Genomic DNA, 21,483 nt, shown 5'->3' with positions numbered 1-21,483 from the left:
TCATTCTAGGGAGCCAGAGCAAAAGAGAGAACACTGATCTGCTAGCCGCTCTGTCATTGTCTATTCTGATTGGGCAGTGTGAGAGCTGGAGTCTAACACAATTCTAATTGCCAAAGGCAAAAAATACCCATCGGTATCCCCTAAATTATAATCTAAGTACTTTATTATTCAAAAAGACAAAGACAACATTGAATAATATATAACATAAAGGGGCAAATGGTGGTAGCAGATGGAGTGTGACCAGCAGTCTTCAATTAGTATCATGTGTGTAATTGTGCACACAGTGTGTACACAGTAAAAGATAGGCTTGGATGGCCAACTTCCAAGAGCCTATGTGGAAATTAATAAGTCAGCACCGCCAAAACCCTATTAAAATCTAATTGTCAGGACCGGCGGCTCACGGGTCCCTTGTGCCCTCACCGCCGGTCCTGTCACACGGGCGGCTGCTGTGTGGTGCAGGGGAGCCCCGGTCTTCATCACCTCCCCTGGCCACCGAGCTCCTCCTCGCCACCGGGTTGCTAGGGACGCGGTGGGTGTTGCCCCGCGCCGCGTCCTCGGTATCATGGCAACCAGGCATGCGTCTCCTTTCCTGCCTCCCGCAGGGCTGGGGGTGGGTTCCCCAGTGCTGCTGGGTGCACTCAGCTGCTGTCAGACTCCCCGCCCCAATCAGCTGCTGGTGCGGGAGCTCTGACAACATTTAAACCTGCTTGTGTCTGCAGACCAGTGCCAGTGTTAGTTTGGTCTTCCTGCTACACCCGCATACTTCTTGTTTTGACTCGTGTTTTGAATCCCTGTTTTTTGGACCTGACGTTGCTTTTGCCTGACTCTCTTGTACCGCGTACCCTCTCGTTGCCAACCTGGATAGTCTGACTCTCATTGCTGTTGTTTGCTTCAGTGTCTGTCTGTTCGTTAGTCCCTGTGTCCCCCTTCCCTAGTGAGCGTAGGGACCGTCGCCCAGTTGTCGCCCTGGGGCTTAGCCCAGGGGGGCAAGTAGGTAGGGACAGGGGTTGCGGGTTTTGTCTGGGACCTCCAGTATCCCTGGCACTAATCTATAGCCAACCCGATATGTTTTGCCTTGTGGCATCCTCAGGGAGAACAACAACCAGGGCTCAGTATAGATCATGTGGCTGTTAAAGGGAACCTGTCCTCACCACTGAGCACGAAAAGCTAAGTTATCATGCTCACGGGACAGGTCTCAAAGAGTCTGAGGATGTGCTTTGCATACTTACCCAGCTTTTTGTTCCCATACTATCTCCTGTGAAAGTCAGTGCATGGTGAGTGCAGTGGACTCATCTCTGAAGGCTGTACATGCACGCTCCCGAAGAGAATAATGTGTGTGCATGCACAGCCTGCAGAGATGAGTCCGATGCACTGACTTCCATAAGTGACAGCTCGGGAATTGGGAGCCAGGTAAGTGTGCTAAAAGCACATTCATCTATGAACGACTGCCTGTTTACTGTGAATGGAGGAGAGCAGCTGCATGAAATCTCTTGTCTGCTACGCCCCCATTCACTGAGTGACGCGCGCTTTTTTGTGAAAGCACAGCAGTGATTATCGCTGGTATGGCAATCATCCCATGTAAAAGGACCCTTATGAAGGGTTAGAGAGAAACAAACACCAGTCCTCATGCTTTAGACATTTGTAGTAATTTGTTTTTCAAACATTGTAATTTTTTTTATTTACTTGATTAAACAAAATATTTTTCTAATATTTGGATATTTTTCAGGTTCTGCTAGAATGAGATCCTTTTACTCGATCCCCTGCCTGCTGCTTATCCTGATGACTCTAAGCGGTGGCTTCTCTCGCATGAAAACATCCAAAAGCACCAAGACATCAGTTAATAAAAAAAAAGGGTCAAAAATACCCCAAATTATTAGCCCCAAACCGGGTCAGCTGTTCTATAAAGGTAGCCGCCTTACTCTCCTTTTTAACATGACAGATGAATCTCAGATTTATGCTGCAAACTATACCATGTTTCCCGATGAACTGTACTTTCCTCGGCTTAGCACAGTCAATAGCTACGAAGACTTCCTGGGTCCATGTAAGAACACCACCTTGGAGCTGGAGGCAAACAAGGACAAGATATCAAAGCTGCCCTCAGACCTTCACACAAGGGTGCTAATACGCATCATAGAATTCCTTTGTGAAGAGAATTATAACAGGGAGGATAATGATGCTGGTTTATCTCCCTTGGGATCATGGGTGGTGACAACAGTAACGGCCATGCTGTTGATTATGATGGCACTTAACTAATGCAATTGTTCCATGCACTACATTGTGGCTTAGTCTGACCATCCTTTCTTGATAGTACACCAAAGTTAAGCATTTAGGTTACCCTTATTGTATTCCACACATGGGGCTCCCACACGTTTGCCGAGATCAGAGGCAGTGTCTGAAACTCTAAGATCCTGGTGCAGAATATCTAACTTGCCCCCTTAGATGCCCATGGTGTCGCATACTGCTATATACAATTACTTTATTGTAGGCTTAATTTTAGCATCTGTGCATATCTCATAAGATTAAGATAATGTTAAGGCTATTATATAATTATATTGCTCCTCCAGAACCATAGGTTTTCAGTTACATGGCAAAGGTCCAGTTGTCCCAGGCTCAGATGCATTTGCACTCTCGGCATCCACTTTTGGGCCAAATCTTTATTCATACATCTCAACTTTTTGAAATGGTCAAGGAGGGACAGTTTAAAAAAAAATAGCACATCTGCGGCCAAAGTCGGCAGCCGATTTTACACGCGGCCAAAAAAGATAGGTCTTACCCTATCTTTTGGCCCCAATCAGCCAGCATCTCCCAAAGAGTCCTATGGGGGCCACCGGCAAAAGAGAGGGGGAGGGAGTTTAGCAGCAGCTAGTACTGCTAACCTATGTTAACTGGCTCTATTGATCCAGTTGAAGGATTACTCCCCGTGCAACGGAAGTCTGGGCTGTTGCGTCTATATGCCGCAACTGGCCATGTGAATGGGCGAGAAAACTCCAGACTTAGCCGCAACTTGGTCGAAAAACGCATCACCCATGTGAAAGAGGCCTTAAGGTGCAAAAAGTGGCAGACAAGTTTCGTTGAAAGTAGGGAATATCCCTCCAAGAGAGGTACAGATGGGAAATAAACATTATTAAAGATATTACACAGCTTAAAATTCCTGTCCAGATGTGCCCACGCTTACCTTCTCGCAAATTTAGTCAAATACTCTAATTTCTCACAGTGCAAGTTATTATAACATGTTAGCAAAATCCTCAACATGCAGTAATTCACATCCCAACCACTGAGTGGCCACCTACAGAAACACACATCATATAGATCTTCTGACAAAGTATCTCAAAATCATGTTAGCTTTCAAAGCTTGTCATCTTATGCTACTCATCTCGGATTATACTGAGTCAAGAAGAAACAAGGCATCCATATCTTTGAAGGGTTTTTTTCATCAGAGACACTAAGTCAATCATCTTGACAGAAAAGGACAAGTAAAGGACTCAAGAATATTTACTCTTGCAACATGCAATATTGCTCTTTACTAGAGATGAGCGAGCATACTCGCTAAGGGCAATTGCTTGAGCGAGCATTGCCCTTAGCGAGTACCTGCCCGCTCGAGAGATAAGGTTCGGGTGCCGACGGGGTGCGGGGGAGAGCAGGGAGGAACAGAGGGGAGATCTCTCTCTCCCTCTCTCCCCCCCCCCTCCCCGCTCCCCCCTGCTGACTCCCGCAACTCACCGCTCCCCCACGCCGGCACACGAACCTTTTCTCTCGAGCGGGCAGGTACTCGCTAAGGACAATGCTCGCTCGAGCAATTGCCCTTAGCGAGTATGCTCGCTCATCTCTACTCTTTACCTCTTGAATCTGGGCAATGTAGCCAGTGGCTCATAATATAATAAGGGGTTATAAATGCATATTTATGGAATGTAATCCATGACCAATGCAATTTGGTAGGCAGCAAAGCAACTTGGAAACAGTATATGAATATGATTGTCATTGTCAATACTTTTTGCTAAAGAAATGTAACCAACCCCAAGTCTCATACAACCTACAATATGTTACACTGGATACGACAAGTATTACATGATGTGTGAAATATATGCTATGCCTTAATGTATCAATAAACTGCCTCTATGGCATATATGAAATAAACTTGTTTGCTTATAAAGGGCCAGAATCCGAAATGTTAAACATGTATTGTATGATGAGTTGCTAGCTGACTGCATAGAGGAGGACAGTCAGTCATTAATAGGTTTCTAACAAGGCCTTTCAATTAAGACACAGACGATGCAGATCAACAGGCTAATTGAACTGGTAGTCTCAACTCTACAGCGCAGTTCTTTACTTGAGGTTGGGATCTTAATGACACAGAAGATCCCCTCAAGGTCAAGTTGCACTTGAGACCTGGGTGGCATTTACTGCAATTCCAGGAAAAAGGAATCCCCAGAATGACATATATATTGCAGTAGAACAAGTACTTCAATTGAATAGTGCCACAACCTCGATGAGCACCAGCTGTCTTTAATCTGCTGTCAGGGACCTTACCCTACATGGATCAATTTTAGATTAAAAGGGGAACTACATGGCTCACCCTGGTGTAGTAGAACATCAGGTCTGATGTGGTGATCCAGCATGCACTGCTCCTGTGAGCATGAGATTACTAGCATATGCACCATTGTCATACACAACCACACTCCCACATGTTCTAAAGTGATAATCCTTTCAAAGCCTCATTTAACCTGATTGCAGCACTGTATAAAGCCCCATTTACATACAACAATTATTGCCCAAAATTCACTCAAAAGCCATCTTTTGAGCAATAATCCTAGGGTGTAAATGTGCCCATCTTGAAGTTTTCTGCCGAATTATTGTTTTCAGTTCGCCTTGAAAATAGTCAGCAGAACAGCTGATAAGATGGACCGCATGCTGTGCTCTGCCCAGGGACTGCTGATAACAGCTGATTACATTGTCTCAGCTGTTCTCAGTTGTCAGCCCCACAGGCAGAACAAAAGGAATTTATTCAGAGAACAGCAGGCGGTCCTCTGAATAAATTCAGCTCCCAGAGGCTCACATGCTGCTAATTGGTACTAATAGGCATTAATATTAATTAGCAGATTATGCAAATGATCGTTTAAAAGCCATCTTTTGAGCGATCATCTGTGTGTCTAAATGGGCCTTAAGAAAGGAATTCTCTTGCATTGGTAAGGGACTGGTATCATACAACCGAGGATCTGGTAAAATTTACCGTGGCTGTGAAAATTGTATATCTCAAAGAGTAGCTGCGCTTTAAACTAACTTTTGAGACCCCAGCTGACTGCTAGAATGAAGGGGCTGCAGTGCTCCCTCAGTTGCCTTCGCTGCTCTTCAGCTCCTTCTGGCAGCATAGAGGTGTGTAGCGCTTTCTATAGACTTCTACATGGGCGGTCTTCAGCTAGAGGAAGGAGTCAAAAAGCAGTGAAGACAGCCGAGGGAGCACAGCACTTGGGTGAGCACTGCAGCCCTCTCATTATAGCAATCAGCGGGGGTCTCAGCAATGGGACAGTCAGGCTGCCTTCATACTAGCGATAAAAATCACACGATTTTCGTGCAATGCGAGAGCGAGTGAAAATGCAGAATTATAAAACCCATGCTTTTCAATGGTTTCATTCACATCTGCGATGTTTTCTATCATGCGATGTTGCAAGATTTGAAAATTGTAGCATGCCCTATCTTTCTGCGTTTTGCTTCTTTTGATCGCCATGTTTCCCTCTGGTGCCTCCGTTTTATTATATCACAATGCACCAACTTGCTATTTTCGTTTAATGCGTTTTTAACATTAGAAACTTGTATTGACCCTCCTGCGAGAAAATCACGCGCAGCAGCGATGTCATGTGAGATTATTCTTAGAGAAAAGCATCGCTGACGCTTAAACATCACCTGAACAAAACTGCAATTTTGCTGCGATTGTCTAGCGGCGATATCGCGGTCGCCAGTGTGAAGGAGCCCTTACTGATCAATACTTTTAACATGCCTCTATGACATGCCAAAAGGTATAACCCACAGAAGAAGAAGAAGCCAAATATGCATCCGCTGATACGTTGCAGGGCAGGCTCAATCACCATGTTCCTTGATAGCATGCAGAGAGCCAGATTGCAATATGAAGGAGCCACACACCTCAAACCAAATGGGGGGAGGGGTGACTGCAGACAAAATAGTCTGCACATGTGAACCGATACCAAAGATGTCAGCCATAGATAAGTGCACGACACTATATAGGATTGAAATTAATTGGAAAAAAAATTTGGTCATAGACCATATATTGTTCCCCACATGCCAGTCATGTCACCAGCTCCAGGATGGTGACAGGTTCCCTTTAAATCAATTGGTGAAATTCTTTCTGTTGCTGCTAGGGGGAGCTTTCAGAATACTTTGGTAGCTGTATGGATCCCTCTGCAGTGGCCAACTCTAGTTTTGCCTTCAGGCAGACAGAATTATAACCTTGAGGCTGGATTCACACGAACGTATATCGGCTCGGTTTTCACGCCGAGCCGATATACATCGTCCTCATCTGCAGGGGGGGAGGATGGAAGAGCCAGGAGCAGGAACTGAGCTCCCGCCCCCTCTCTGCCTCCTCTCCACCCCCTCTCCGCCCCTCTGCACTATTTGCAATGAAAGGAGGCGGAACGGGGGCTAAGCCGACTCTCTGCAAGGGGAGGAGGTGGAACTGGGCGGGAGCTAGTGTGCTAAGCACCCGTCCCCTCTCGCAGCCAGCAATGGGAGAGGGCGAAGCAGATCTTAGGTCCACTCCCTCCTATTGCAAACAGCCGGCAAGGGGTGGAGGGGAGCAGGGAAGAAGGTGGAAGTTTAGCAGTCAACTGTCATTGGGTCCCATAGGGGTCTATGCAGCTGCCGCCGGCGTGAAAGCGCCCAACCCAAATGCACTATCTTAGCCAGCCAGGTGCTTTTACGCCACGGAAATACATCCATGTGCATTGATGCATTGTAAACCTGGGGCAGCGTATTTCGGTCGGGCATGAAAACCTGGCAGATATACGCCTGTGTGAGTCCAGCCTTACCTGGATGGCTGTATGAAAAGAATCTTGGAGAAAGAGTTCTATGGATGCTGGATTTGTAGAACTGCTCTTATAGTCAATGACTGAAGTACATCTTACCTAATACGGTAGTAACCACAAAAATCACATAATGTATTTTGTAAGCACCATAACCAGAACAACTACAAAAAAGTAGATACGCTTCTCTTGGGCAATAGAAGAGGAGAAAAATATATGACAACTTTTTTCAGTTTTTCTTTTTGCTCCCCCCAAAGTGAAATGAATGTAAGGAATAAATGCCATGTGTATATAACCAACCTAACAGTACATACAATGGAGAAAGTGCATTGATGCAAGAATAACAAAAAGTTATCAACTCCAGAATACCGAGATGAAGAGAAAAACTTTGAGTGGCGCTTAAGGCCAAAATTGGCTGAGCTCGCAATGGGTTAATACATTTTGATTGAGATGAGTGGAAGTTGTTTTTCACTGTGAGTGGTATGAAGATGCTTTGCCCTTATAACTTATGAACACATAGGACTAGAGGGAACCACTAACACAACAGAACTTCCCCCAATTGCTGCCATGAGTCACTGGTCAGACAAGAATAGAACATAAGTGATAGCAGTGCTATTGATCCAGGTTTGTTCTTGTCTTGATTATTGCGGTTGAATCATACCAAAGTCTCATAAAAAAACATAATTTTGACAAAAAAAGACAAGGGGCTAATGATAATTGTGTAGCAGGTCAAGGAACAGCAGTGGAGAACATCCTTTTATGCAACGATCTAGAAATCCAGAGAGGATGTAATTAGAAGAGCTCATTATGCAAAAACAAGACAAATGAGAACATCTTGGTTTGTGTTATATGATACCAGAAATGACATTATTCTGCTGCACCTAGGATAGGCGACCAGGTGCGTAACTAAAGGCTCAGGGGCCCTGATGCAAAACGTGAGCTGGGGCCCCCCCTCTATCTGTACCCGTACCCATACCTAAACCATGCTGCACAGAGGCGTAACTTGAAGCTTCTGGGCCCCAATGCGAAACCTGTAACAGGGCCCCCAACTATAATGCTTTATTCATAGTACTGGGCTCCCTATATAGAGAAGAGAGGCCTTATGGGCCCCCAAGGCTCCTGGGCCTGGGTGCAACCGCATCCCCTGCACCCTCTATAGTTACGCCCCTGTAGGCGACCATAGACCAAAGACAATGCAGGCTGATAAGGGGAAATCTACATGTAAGTTGTACCAAGAAACTTGGTACTTTGAAAGGGGGGTTAGGGGTTAATAATAGTATTCCAAGTAATATCTCTAGTGATATACAGTGGTTTATGATGGTGAAGGGGCATATGTGGTTCCCTATAGAAGTTATGAGTTAATATATATAATTTACCTGGAGGTCTAGGGGGTTAAACCTTTTAATGGCATTGCCCATTTTGGCCCTAAGAACGTAAAGATTTTTGGAGGATTTTCATTTCCACTTTTCGATAGCCATCATTTTTACATTTTTCCACTGACATGGCCATGTAAAGCTTGTTTATTGCGTGGCTAGTTGTAGTTTTTATGGGTACAATTTTTTGTACCATCGTTAGTCCGCTTTCATGCGACTGAGAAAATCACAAGTATGGACTCCATTCTTTTGAATGGGGTCATACACATGAGTAATTTTGTCACGTATTACATTGCGGAGGGGGAAGAAATTCGCAGAATGTCCTATCTTTGGGAGTTCACTCAGAAAGCATCGCCCATCGTTTTCAATGAGGCTAAGTAATTTTCCCTCTTTTCTTTCTGTAGCCATCCCAAAATCTACAAATAAAGAATTTATATGAAACACATCACACAGCGTGCAATGTTCACATGATGTGATGGGAGCTTTGCCATTGAAAACAATGGGAGATATTTGGCAATCCTCCGGCACGACTAGAAGCCGTGCCGGAGGATCGCAACTTCACAAAAGTGATGGGAGGCAGTTTTTGCCAGAAAAATACTATATGGCTTCATGGATCACTTCACGGGCTTATTCAGGCGACCGTATATCGGCTGGGTATTCATGCCGGCCGATATACAGCGTCTCTCTATGCAGGGGGAGGAGCCTGGAAGAGTCGGGAGCAGTGTTCTGAGTTCCTGCCCCCTCTCCGACAACTCTCCACCCCCTCTCCGCCCCTCTGCACTATTTGCAATGACAGGAGGCCGGACAGGGTGTGTGGCTAAGTTCAGGGAATTAGCTCCGCACCCATCCCGCCTCCCCGCATTGCAAATAGTGCAAAGGGGCGGAGAGGGGGTGGAGAGTTGGGGGAGACGGGGCGGGAGCTCAGAGCACTGCTCCTGGCTCTTCCAGCCTCCTCCCCCTGCAGAGAGAGACGCCGTATATCGGCCGGCATGAATACGTGGCTGATATACGGTCATCTGAATAAGCCCTAAAGGGTTGTTCCAATGTGCGTATATAAGCCGGATTTTCACGCCCAGCCGATATATGCTGTCCGTCTCTGCAAGGGGAGGAGGCGGGCCAGGAGCAGTGCACTAAGCTCCCGCCCCCTCTCCGCCCTCGCCACTGTTTGCAATGGGAGAGGTGGGATGGGGGCAGAGCTAAGTCCCCCACCCTCTCCCATTGCAAATAGCGGCAAAGGGTGTAGAGGGGACAGGAAGAGGGCAGAGAGAGGGCTGGAGCTCAGTGTGGAGCTCAGAAGCATTGGATTCCAATGCATTCATCCAGAGAAAACATAAGATTTAGCAGCGAATTGGTCATGGCTTTTACTCATTCATGCGATTTTTGTCCATAATGCGGGTGGGTGAAAATCGCAACTCTCGTGTGACAGAGGCCTAACACACACAAGTTCCATCCATATTGCTATCACACAGAACTCGCCCATGTGAATGCAACCTAAGGCCTTCCTCACACAGCAGCGCTGCAAAGCGCCGCAATTTTACTTTCGTTTTTGGTCGCAGCTCTCTGTGGCAGACAGCGGGGTTTAGCATACCTCATCATTGGTGAGATGCGCTCAACACAAAAAATAGAACAGACTCTGCTCAAAAATTGTGGTGCTTTCCAGCGCAGTGATTTTTGGGCGGACTTTGCTAGGCTCCAGTGAAAACAATGTTTTACCACGCGGCGCTCAGAACATCCGCGATAAAAACGCCTGTGTGAGGGAGGCCTTACAGTCTGAATATACATAAAGAGGTACTATTCACGAACAGTAAATATACATCTCGTAAGCAAAGAGAAATTAAAATACAAACCTTTTTAACGGATACTATCATATTTATTGAAAGAGTATTTCTGGAAGGCTTCTTCTAATGAAAACTTGTACAGACTGATAGCAGGCCCCCCTCACACAAGCATACGAGCACGTGCATGAGCGCTGCGTACGTGCGGAATGAACTATGCTTTTTTGCATTGGTGTACACAAGTTATGTTCATTTGTGCGCAGCTAAAAAATACGCACTGATTAAAAATGGCTAATTAGTCTAATAAACTCCCAGTACTCTACTAGCGTATTTTTCATGCATTTGCACATCCCCATTGACCTCAATGGGGACTTTTGGTGTGCAAATACGCAGGAAAATAGAGCATGCTGTTATTTTTTTTGTGCACGACTTAAATGTGCAGGAAAAATATGCGCGCATGTGACTGAACCCATTGAAATCAATGGGTTCTATTCTCTGGACTTGGCGTGTGCAAATACACCCATGTGAAGGGGGCTTTAGTCTTGCTCCATAGCTGGGCGGTGGATGCTGTGGACCCAATCTAAAAAACTGTGAGCTGCTAACATCAGTAGCTGCACAGATCTCTCTGCTGTCAGTATAGTCTGCTACAATGTATCAGCATGTGTAATGTATTGCTTTATTCACTTAGTTACTACTTACGCCTTGGCGCTGTAATCCATGATAACATGATCAATGTTTTCTCAGTATTCCCTTGTATTTACTCGGCATCAGCAGATAACATATAAATATATAGGTTTACCCTGGAAGCGGTAACAGTATACGGACCAGATAATTTATTGGCCTGTTCAGAGGGACTATTGTGTAAAGGAGGTCTACTAAAAATAGTCAAATGCATTGAAAATGGTTCTGTATAGAGATACGCATAAAATATATACTGTATACCTATTGTACAAAATAAGACGATTCACTTCTTTAAAGGGGCCAACTCACAAAATTAAGCTATCCTCTAACCACAGGATAGGGGATAACTAGCTGATCCGTGAGGGTCAGACCGCTCTGACTTCTACCGTCCCAAGAATGGGAGAATACTATGTATTGAAACACAATGTACATTTTACTGCAAAGTGCTTTATTCCAAAGAAAAAAGGCATTGGGCAAGTAAATCAGCATTCCCTGCTGCAAAAATTCACATTTGTTAGATAGAAAAACCACACAGACATGACATGTATTTCAGAAGCTCAGCACATATAGTTTAGCAATATTACAAAACACAAAACATTCATCAACGTAACAATGCACAGGTCCATTATACACCTCACGTCTAAATACAGCAACACCAATCTTGTAATGTGTCTCTAAAGACTTACTATAATGTCTAGTGCTCCGACAGATGCCGGCAGTGACCCCCCAAATACCTGATACTTCTGGTTGTCATTTTTGTTCATGCGTATAATGGAGATGACATGCCATGGCCCCAGAATAGGAATAGAATTATGGAACCCTTGTGTCACTGGGATTATTAGCTGGAACTGTTATGGAATAGGCCTCTATTCCAGGCTTATATCATAACTGTACGTACAGATGTGTCCTTCCTTACCTTTCTTCTTGGCTAGATCAGATAAGTGTGTCACGAAATAACAGCTATTCAAAACATGATTTCACGAGATCTCTATTCTATATGTGTCTATTGTGGCCACCTAGTGGTTTTGATGTGTACTGCAGAATTCAAGGGTTTTTCTATGCATGTCACAATTGGGATGAATTAGTTTAATGAGAAATTGCAGTCCCTAACCAGATTAGAGATAAGGTAAGGATAGACACATCTGCATGGCGCATTCTCTTCCATGGAAATTATCAGTACCATCTCAAGGGTTGGTATCAGGACCCTCACTGCTACATCCACCAGATATTTGTGCTTTTTTGCATAATTTCAAATGTTCCTCTACCTTGGGGGACATTAGGAAATGGCTTAAACAGTGATTCCATAATATTGTGTTATTGCAGTAATCACTAGCAACATGAACAGATCAGTCTTGTAAAACACAAACACCCTGTAGTTCCTTCTGAAAAATGACCCATTAGCTCTCTGACATGTCTGTTTTAATAAATACTGTACTAATATTCCACCAAAAAAAAAATATTGGAGCATTTTTTAAAGAATTTTGTAGAAGCAAATTGACAACAAATCGTTACACAGTTCAATTCAATCAATACTGTCAATATATTTGACAAAAGGAATTATGATGCATAGTTATCAATTTGTTCATAGATTTCCAAGAGAAATAATAGAGGAGTGGCAAACAAGAATAAATGCTTGATCATTGCTATGTAACTGGGCTAAGCAGCAGCACATGTGAAAAAGGACTGGTATACTAATAGATCATTGACTGAACATGAGTCAACAATGTGATGCAGCAGCCAAAAAGGCAAACACAATTCTGGGATGTATTAAGAGAAGCATAGAGTCTAGATCACGTGAGGTAATTATCTTCCTTAGTCAGACCTCATCTGGAATACTGTGTCCAGTTCTGGGCACCCCACAATAGACAAGTTCAGAGAAGAGTTACGAAGATAGTGAGCGGTCTGCAAATCATGTCCTATGAGGAATGGTTAAAGGATCTGGGAATGTTTAGCTTGCAAAAAAGAAGGCTGAGAGGAGACTTAATAGCTGTCTACAAATATCTGAAGGGTTGTCACAGTGCAGAGGGATCAGCCCTATTCTCATTTGTAGAAGGAAAGACTAGAAGCAATGGGGTGAAACTGAAAGGGAGGAGACACAAGTTAGATATTAGAAAAAAACTTTCTGACAGTGAGGGGGATCAATGAGTGGAACAGGTTACCACGGGAGGTGGTGAGTTCTCCTTCAGTGGAAGCCTTCAAACAAAGGCTAAACAGACATCTGATTGGGATGATTTAGTGATCCTGCACTGAGCAGGGGATTGGACCAGATGACCCTGGAGGTCCCTTCCAACTCTACCATTCTATGATTCCATGAATTGTAAGCATTTACTAAAACAGACATAACCAGAGAGTGAACAGGTCCTCTTTAAAGGAGTTGTCCCAGGAAATGAAGTTATCTTCTTATCTACAGAATAGAGTATAATTATCTGATCAATGGGGTCCAACTGCTGGAACCCCCGCTGATCACAAAAACATGGGCCCCAAAGGCGACCAAATGAATGAAGCAGTTGTCACACATGGATACCACCACTCTATTCATTCTTACAGGACTAAAGGAGATAGCAGAGTTCAAAGGCTCAGCTATCTCTGGTAGGCCCACTGGAGTTAAAGACGTGGCATTCATAACCAGCAGACCAAACATTCAGGGACTCTCTGTACCCCATTCTCCCGATCGGCAGGGGTCCCAGCAGTGGAACCCCCAATGATCAGATAGCTATCCCCCATCCTCTGGTTGTGGATAATGTCATTTCTTGGGCTAACCCTGTTAATGAACTAGTATTCCCTTCTACATTCTGTTAAGAACATCCAATGATGGAATTTCTCCCCTAAAATATTGTAATGCACTCGTTTTGTCATAATGACAAAAGGAAAACTTTATTTACACCTTGTGCTTTTAAATAGGGAAGTTCAAAAAAAATCACCATTGTGTCTTAAGTTTCATAATTACCCATAACCTTATGCTACAGACTATAACAGTAGGGTAGGAAGCCATTGGTTCCACGTACATTCAGTTGGTTTATACAAACCTTTCTGTAATTTGGTCACATAGAAAACTTGGTCCATTTTTTTATTGCTACTAGCCTAAGAAAAATATGATGTCCCCCAAGTAACCTCCTCTACCCCTAGTGTAAAGTGATGCAAGTTCACCCTTACATACTGTACATTATGTAGAGGTGACCTATTCTAGCCTGGAGATAATGTACTACTCCTTGGATGACTGGAAGCCTTACAATACAGTGCGGTTCCCCCACAGTAGAAAGATTAAGCTGAATGCAACATCATTGAATTAATATTCATTTTCTTAGTTTACACCTTCCTTTATGTAAGGCCAAGCAGAGAAAGGAACTGGCGCATTTGATCTAAGCTCATTCACAAAAAACAATGGACCGGGGTCTACATGCTTGCAGGATTGGTAGCTATGTCATACAATCGTTGTTCGATAAGCACGCGGAGCGAGGTGTACCTAAAACACAGAAAAACAGTAAAAAATATAATTAGGTTATACAAGTCTACACAGAACATGCTGCAAATACTGTAGCATTAGTCTAAGTGACAATCACATACGTAGTAAATCCCCTTAGGATCTGGAAATGCAAGCTAAAAACACATTTGGAATAAGTTTAATATACAGATATAACAGTTTATAATTTGGAACCATGTGTTATGTGTAACTACGTAACATATAAACCAACTTGATTATCTTAAAGGGGTTTTTCAAGACGCCAAAAAATTGTATGGTCATGAATTGGTGTAAAATATTGAAATTATTCAGGCTTATCTCCTTCACTGGTTCCTTGTCCAGCAACGGAGCCGCAATCCCTGAAGAAGCAGACTGTGGTCAGATACCGATCATTGTGCACGACCGCTCAGGCAATCACAGGCTGCAACATGGATTGAGCCATAAACGGTACGTGAGCACTGAGCCTGTGATTGGCTGACTGGCCATGTGCACAAAGACTGCCGCCAGCATCTTCTGGGATCAGAGCAGCATGGGGCCAGGGCTCCAACACTAGATGACGAACCACTGAAAGACGTGAGAATGACATTTTTATCTTTTACACCATTCCACTCCTACCTGTAGAAATGATGGCATATCTATAGGCTATGCCATCAGTTCCTGATGGGTCTGACCGCTATAACCAATGCTCAGAATGCTCAGAATGAAGAAGCCACAGCATTAGTTAAAGGGTTTTTCTGGTTGTAAGCTATTGATGGCCTACTCTCAGGATAGTGTAAGAGCGACCGATCTATATTGTTATAAATACATTGTTGCTTTGGGTTATTACAATTTTGCAGAAGTTTGAAGAAGCAATCAGAATGAGGAACTGCTTGTAGACAGAGCTATATTCGACCTCTCTGAGTTGCTGAACAAAGAAAAATCTAGGGGTTAAGGCATAGCTATAGATAAGGAGATAGATACATGCTTGCTAATAAGATTAATAAATTAATGCATTGTATATTATCCTTTAATATGATTCGCTGACAAAAATGTTATACATGTTGTCAATCAGTGATTGGATAGTTATCGGGTGTTGCCAGGCGCTGATTTGTTATTGTTATTTCTCATTTGTCTATTTATAATAAAAAAGGGAAGTTCTTTTTTAGAAGAGCTTCAAACTGTGACTCAACCACATCTGTGTTGTCTCTAAAGCTTTTCTCCAGTGTGCACTGTACAGATAATTAGAGATACCTGATTGATAAGGCTACAATGCTATTTGATACTCAAATACTCCATCAACAGGTCTGTTGCCTGTAACCCCTACTCATCAGATGTTCCCCGGGCTTGTGCACTCACATGATGAGCTAGATTCTGCAGGTAAGACTCCATTCTTACTATATTGGCCAGGTTAGATAGTGCAGGACAACTTCACATTGAAATGAAGGGGAACTTAGCTTATAATACCAAGCTAAGACTCGAACCTGGGAACTCCTGTGCTCTGTAAGCTGAGCTAGCCAGCTTGCTGGACAGCTTTCCTTGCTGAATCGTAGTGTTGTCCTTGCTCCTGTCCCCTTGATTAGGTACACTATAAAAGCCTGATCCTCTTTGTGTGTTTATTGAGCCTTCAGCCTTTAAACCAGCTCCTCCATATACCTTCTCCCTCTAAAGAACAATTGGTCTCAGTGTACTGATCCCTGGCTTGTTTCCTGACTATATATCTGCTTTAATCCTCTGTACTGCATTGCCATCTCTGTCTACCAACCCACGGCTTGTCTGACCATGTTGCCTGCCCTTGTTGGCTATGACCCAGGGAAATATTTAGACTACATGGGCTTCTTGATGACGTGGTCTCAGAAAGAGGGGTTCAGTTTGCACCAAGATTCTGGAAGAACTTCTATATGGCCCTAAGGATCACTGTTAACCTGTCTTCTGCTTTCCATCCACAGTCCAATGGTCAGACTGAGTGAACGAACCAGACTCTAGAGCAGTATCTCCGCTGCTTTATTTCTTCCAGGATTCTTGGGTGAATTATCTACCGACGGCGGAATTAACCTACAACAAGGCCAGACACAGTTCCACCTCTCAGAATCATTTTTTTTTTTTTTTTTAATTACGGTATACATCTCGTCTTTATTCCAGGCCTTCCTGTCAATACTCATGTTCCAACTCTCACCCACAGACTGACAGCATTACAAAAAACTCAGAAAAGGTTAAAAGAGGTACTAAGAGAGGCTCAAGAGAATTACAAGCAAGCAGCAAATATACACTGCAAAGCCTCTCCTACCTTTCAGGTAGGAGATAAAGTATGATTATCAGCCAAAAATCATAAGACCCATGTACCCAGTCTCAAGCTTGGGCAAAATTTTATTGGGCCATTCCGGATCACAGCAAAGAGAGACCAGGTGGAGTTCCGTCTGGATCTTCCTGACAACCTCAGGAGGTCTACTCAAACAATTTAAAGAAAATCTCTTTCTGGGAAGGACTCAGCCACCTCCTCCACCGGTAGATGTCAGAGAGGAGGAGGAGTACAAGAAGGAGAAGATTCTGGGCTCTCAGAATTTTAGAAGAAAACTACAGTACCTGGTCCAATGGAAGGGATATGGCCCAGAGAAGAATTCCTGGGAGCTGGCCTCCAATGTCGATGCCCCTAGGCTGACAAGGGAGTTTCACTGTAGATACCCGAGAAAGCCGGCTCCTGGGATATCCAGTGGCCATCTGGGAATCTGGGAAGTAGGGGACTGGTGTGAGGACTCAAACCTGGGAACTCCTGTGCTCAAGGCAGCAGCTCCGTATGCTGAGCTATCCAGCTTGCTGGACAGCTCCCCTGTTGAATCCTAACATTGTCCTTAATCCTGTTGATCCAGTTCCTGTTTCCTTGTTTGGCTCCGCCCGTTCCCTTGATTAGGTACACCATAAAAACCTGGCCCAGCCACTCCCTCCCCCGAGACTCCTATCTAGTGCCAGAATGCGACACCCAGCCACTACAATAAGAACTGTCTGCTTCCTGTATAATTCAGCTCAGTGCATAAGCACACCAGCCTGGCAAACTGCATAGGTCCTGAGCAACGGGCCCCAGCCAATCTACTATAGAAGACTTATCCCAAGAACAGGCTAGCAGTACTTTATAACGGAGAGCCCCTTTAAGCACAGTTTTTAGCCACACAGGGCTGCTCTCGCCTACTCACTGTATGGCATTATATGGCCCTCATATGCTGCCGTATAGGCTATTCTGAAGCATGCCAAGATTTTTTTTCCTCTTTGATTCATACAGAATCAGACATAATCTCACCATATGAAATCATAGGTAATGGATGTGCAGTAAAACCCTAATGCACTAGAGAAGCCTGAATAAAATGGAGTCATAATACAATATATGTAACTACTTAAATATCTATATCACATTTTTATCAGATAATAAAAAACAAGGAATTTCATTCATTGATTCATTTTGGTGTGAACAGAAGTAGATTATACTGGAAATCCTGACATTACCTTCTCATCAGTTTGCAGATTTCTCTGTCTTCCTCTTCCTTCAGCTTTTCAATGAAACTACTCAGAACAGGCATCTCAAACTTTATATACTGCGCCACCTGAGAAATGCAAAGTTAGATAGAAGGATGGCGGTTACACATCATTGTCCTCCTTAATTACTACAGTAATTGGTCTCCCAAAGGGAATTATGTGGGAGAAACGCAAATGTTCTGATTCAGTATTTCCACTACCCTATGCTACTCTTTATCAGTGTTTACAGTATCCCCAAAATACAGTACAAACCTCCAAAAGGAACATAAAGTGTTAATTAGGACGGTTTCACATCTGCGTTGGAACCTCCAGTCGGTCTGAGGTTTCATCGCAGAGCTGACTCAAAATACCCTAAGAAAAAGTGCTGCCTGCAGAGCTTTTTCTTATATCCAAAAGCCGAGCAGTTGTGCGGAAAGTGGATGGACCCCATTATAGTCAATGGGGTCCATCAGGTGCGTTTGGCTCTATCCAGAGACAGAGCTGTTCGGACATGGGGATTCCTCTTTCCTACTCCATTCTAGGAATCTCCAACGCAGAAGAAAAACAAACATATAAATAATTTTAAAAATTATAGTTTAATGTAATAGATAGATTCAGTGATGTGACTATAGTGATCATTAGTGTCACGTCTCAATCAGCACAGGTTTAATTATTTGCCAGCACACCTAGTTTCTGTAGATTCTATCCAGACTAGCCAGGGTTAACAACTCCTGTGCTTTCTAGTCTAGATTAATTAGTCCTGCTAGTGTCTGAGAGGTGTGGCTGGTGATTGACATTTCTGTTAGCCAATCGGCTTCTCCCTCCTCCCTATAAGATCCAGCTGTTGCTGCCTGGGAGTTGCCAATTAATTTCCAGTGATCCCTGAGCAGTCACCCTGCTCAGAGCTGCTGTGTGTCTGGCTCCGGTGTTTTGATTTGTTCCCTGTTTGTGTCTATTGTTTGTCTGTACTTGTTCTGCTTACTTCCATGCACTGTACCTCGTGTGTTCAGGGCTTCCTGGTAGGGATTTGTAGTGGCCTAGGTCTGAGTGTGGGTTCGCACCTGTTGGAAGTGATCGGCCCGCCAATTAGGCAGGGCTCCCTCCCAGAGTAGGGATTTGCAGGGAAAGGATTTCCCTTAGTTTATTTTGCATTTACGTTGCACGGTTGAAATATACAGGCCTTCACCTTCCTGCAGAGGTGCTCTCTGTCCGTTCTGCATCTAGACACCTGTACAAGCTAGTTCCCGCGTCCATCTTGGCTGCGCCTTGTACACTGTTCTTGTTGGCAGTCCAGGATGAACGTGACAATTAGAAGCTATTGCCAAGTTAGGCTGGGTTCACACTACAGTTTTTCCCAGCATTAGGTATGCACAGCAAGAATGTTTCTGAACAAGTCATTAAGGGGCCATTATCAAACGGAAGCCAAAATAGTGTCCTTCTAGCTGCCGTCTGGTTGCTATACATCAGTATATCACTATAAAAAGAGGATGGAATAGGGTAGTAGACTACAATTTTCACTCAGCTGGATTCTGTAAAAATGTATCAGATACCATATTAGCCTATGGGTGATGGACCCCAGTATATGTCATCCATCCAGTTATCCGTTTAACAGATAAGTGAGGATTTTTTCATAAACGACAGGTTTATTATTACCATGTCATGCTTTATAGGGAAGGTTTTTTAAATGAATCAACAATGCAATAAAAACCACAGAAGATTTCAGATGACAGCTCAGTGCTCTGCACATTTCAGCACTAGAGCTGTCCACAGATATCTTCCGGGGTTTAACTGCATGGTCAGTGCAACAAGCCCTGGAGATTTTCCGGGCGTGCCACTAAAGGGGTTAAATGGATAGCATTATAGCCTAAGGCCAGCGACACACCACTGTATTTTGGCCATGTTTTGTGTTCATAACACAGACATGTGTCTTGTACTGATCATGGGTCTTCTGTAGAGATGAGCGAACGTACTCGTCCGAGCTTGATACTCGAGTATTAGCGTGTTCGAGATGCTCGTTACTCGAGACGAGTACCACGCGATGTTCGAGTTGCTTTCACTTTCATCTCTGAGACGTTAGCGCGCTTTTCTGGCCAATAGAAAGACAGGGAAGGCATTACAACTTCCCCCTGCGACGTTCAAACCCTATACCACCCCCCTGTAGTGAGTGGCTGGCGAGATCAGGTGTCACCCGAGTATATAAATCGGCCCCTCCCGCGGCTCGCCACACATGCATTCTGACAGAGATCAGGGACAGTGCTGCTGGTGCCGGAGCTGCTATAGGGAGAGTGTTAGGAGTGATTTTAGGCTTCAAGAACCCCAACGGTCCTTCTTAGGGCCACATCTAACCGTGTGCAGTAGTGTGGAGGCTGCTTTTTGCAGTGTTGCAGATTTTTTTTTTTTTTTGTATATCGGCCGTGCAGAGCATTGCGTCCTGCAGTAATTTTACATTGTCCAGGGCCAGTAGTGGTGAGGCAGGGACAGAAGACATATTTAGTGTATACAGGCAGTGGGCCTTTCCAAAAACATTTGGGAAAAAAAATCTATTTGGGCTGCCTGTGACCATCCTCAGTGTACTGGGTCTCTGCTGGGGGTAGTTGTCCTAATTCATACGCAGCCAGCTAAGTGTTACAGCAGGCTTGCGCAAAATTCTTTTCTGCCTCTGTGTTGCCTCTTACATCACCGCTGTATTCCTGTCCACAAGTGTACTGGGTCTCTGCTGGGGGTAGTTGTCCTAATTCATACGCAGCCAGCTAAGTGTTACAGCAGGCTTGCGCAAAATTCTTTCCTGCCTCTGTGTTGCCTCTTACATCACCGCTGTATTCCTGTCCACAAGTGTACTGGGTCTCTGCTGGGGGTAGTTGTCCTAATTCATACGCAGCCAGCTAAGTGTTACAGCAGGCTTGCGCAAAATTCTTTCCTGCCTCTGTGTTGCCTCTTACATCACCGCTGTATTTCTGTCCACAAGTGTACTGGGTCTCTGCTGGGGGTAGTTGTCCTAATTCATACGCAGCCAGCTAAGTGTTACAGCAGGCTTGCGCAAAATTCTTTCCTGCCTCTGTGTTGCCTCTTACATCACTGCTGTATTCCTGTCCACAAGTGTACTGGGTCTCTGCTGGGGGTAGTTGTCCTAATTCATACGCAACCAGTTAAGTGTTACAGCAGGCTTGCGCAAAATTCTTTCCTCCCTCTGTGTTGCCTCTTACATCACCGCTGTATTCCTGTCCACAAGTGTACTGGGTCTCTGCTGGGGGTAGTTGTCCTAATTCATACGCAGCCAGCTAAGTGTTACAGCAGGCTTGCGCAAAAATCTTTTCTGCCTCTGCTGTGTGTTCCGTAAGCGAAGTCAGCCTCCAACCACAGGCCAATAAGCGGCACATTTAATTACAGCGTTCTGTTTCTGCACTACTGGTAATACAGCATGCTGAGGGGTAGGGATAGGCCTAGAGGACGTGGACGCGGGCGAGGACGCGGAGGCCCAAGTCAGGGTGTGGGCACAGGCCGAGCCAGTGCAGTGGCCAGGGGTAGAGGCAGGGCCAGACCGAATAATCCACCAACTGTTTCCCAAAGCGCCCCCTCGCGCCATGCCACCCTACAGAGCCCAAGGTGCTCTAAGGTGTGGCAGTTTTTCACAGAGACGCCTGACAACCGACGAACAGTGGTTTGCAACCTTTGTCGCGCCAAGA

General features: G+C 44.5%; 1 protein-coding gene across 3 annotated transcripts in view; it reads right to left on the bottom strand.

Annotated features, from left to right (window-relative positions):
- Positions 1-11,297: 11,297 nt before the first annotated feature.
- Positions 11,298-21,483, bottom strand: part of RASSF2 (Ras association domain family member 2) — a 78,637-nt gene continuing 68,451 nt past the window's right edge. For all 3 annotated transcript variants that reach the window (XM_066593066.1, XM_066593065.1, XM_066593064.1), the window contains exons 10-11: positions 17,792-17,889; positions 11,298-14,323 (exon numbers count right to left, since the gene is read on the bottom strand). In XM_066593066.1, the coding sequence (XP_066449163.1) occupies positions 14,254-14,323; positions 17,792-17,889 (168 nt within the window). In that variant the 3' untranslated portion in view covers positions 11,298-14,253. The remainder of the gene's footprint in view (positions 14,324-17,791; positions 17,890-21,483) is intronic.

Source organism: Eleutherodactylus coqui, chromosome 2 (genome assembly GCF_035609145.1).
Source record: "Eleutherodactylus coqui strain aEleCoq1 chromosome 2, aEleCoq1.hap1, whole genome shotgun sequence".
Lineage (NCBI taxonomy): Eukaryota > Metazoa > Chordata > Amphibia > Anura > Eleutherodactylidae > Eleutherodactylus > Eleutherodactylus coqui.
The sequence above is the reverse complement of the archived record's forward strand: the minus strand, read 5'-3'. Positions and strand labels throughout refer to the sequence as shown.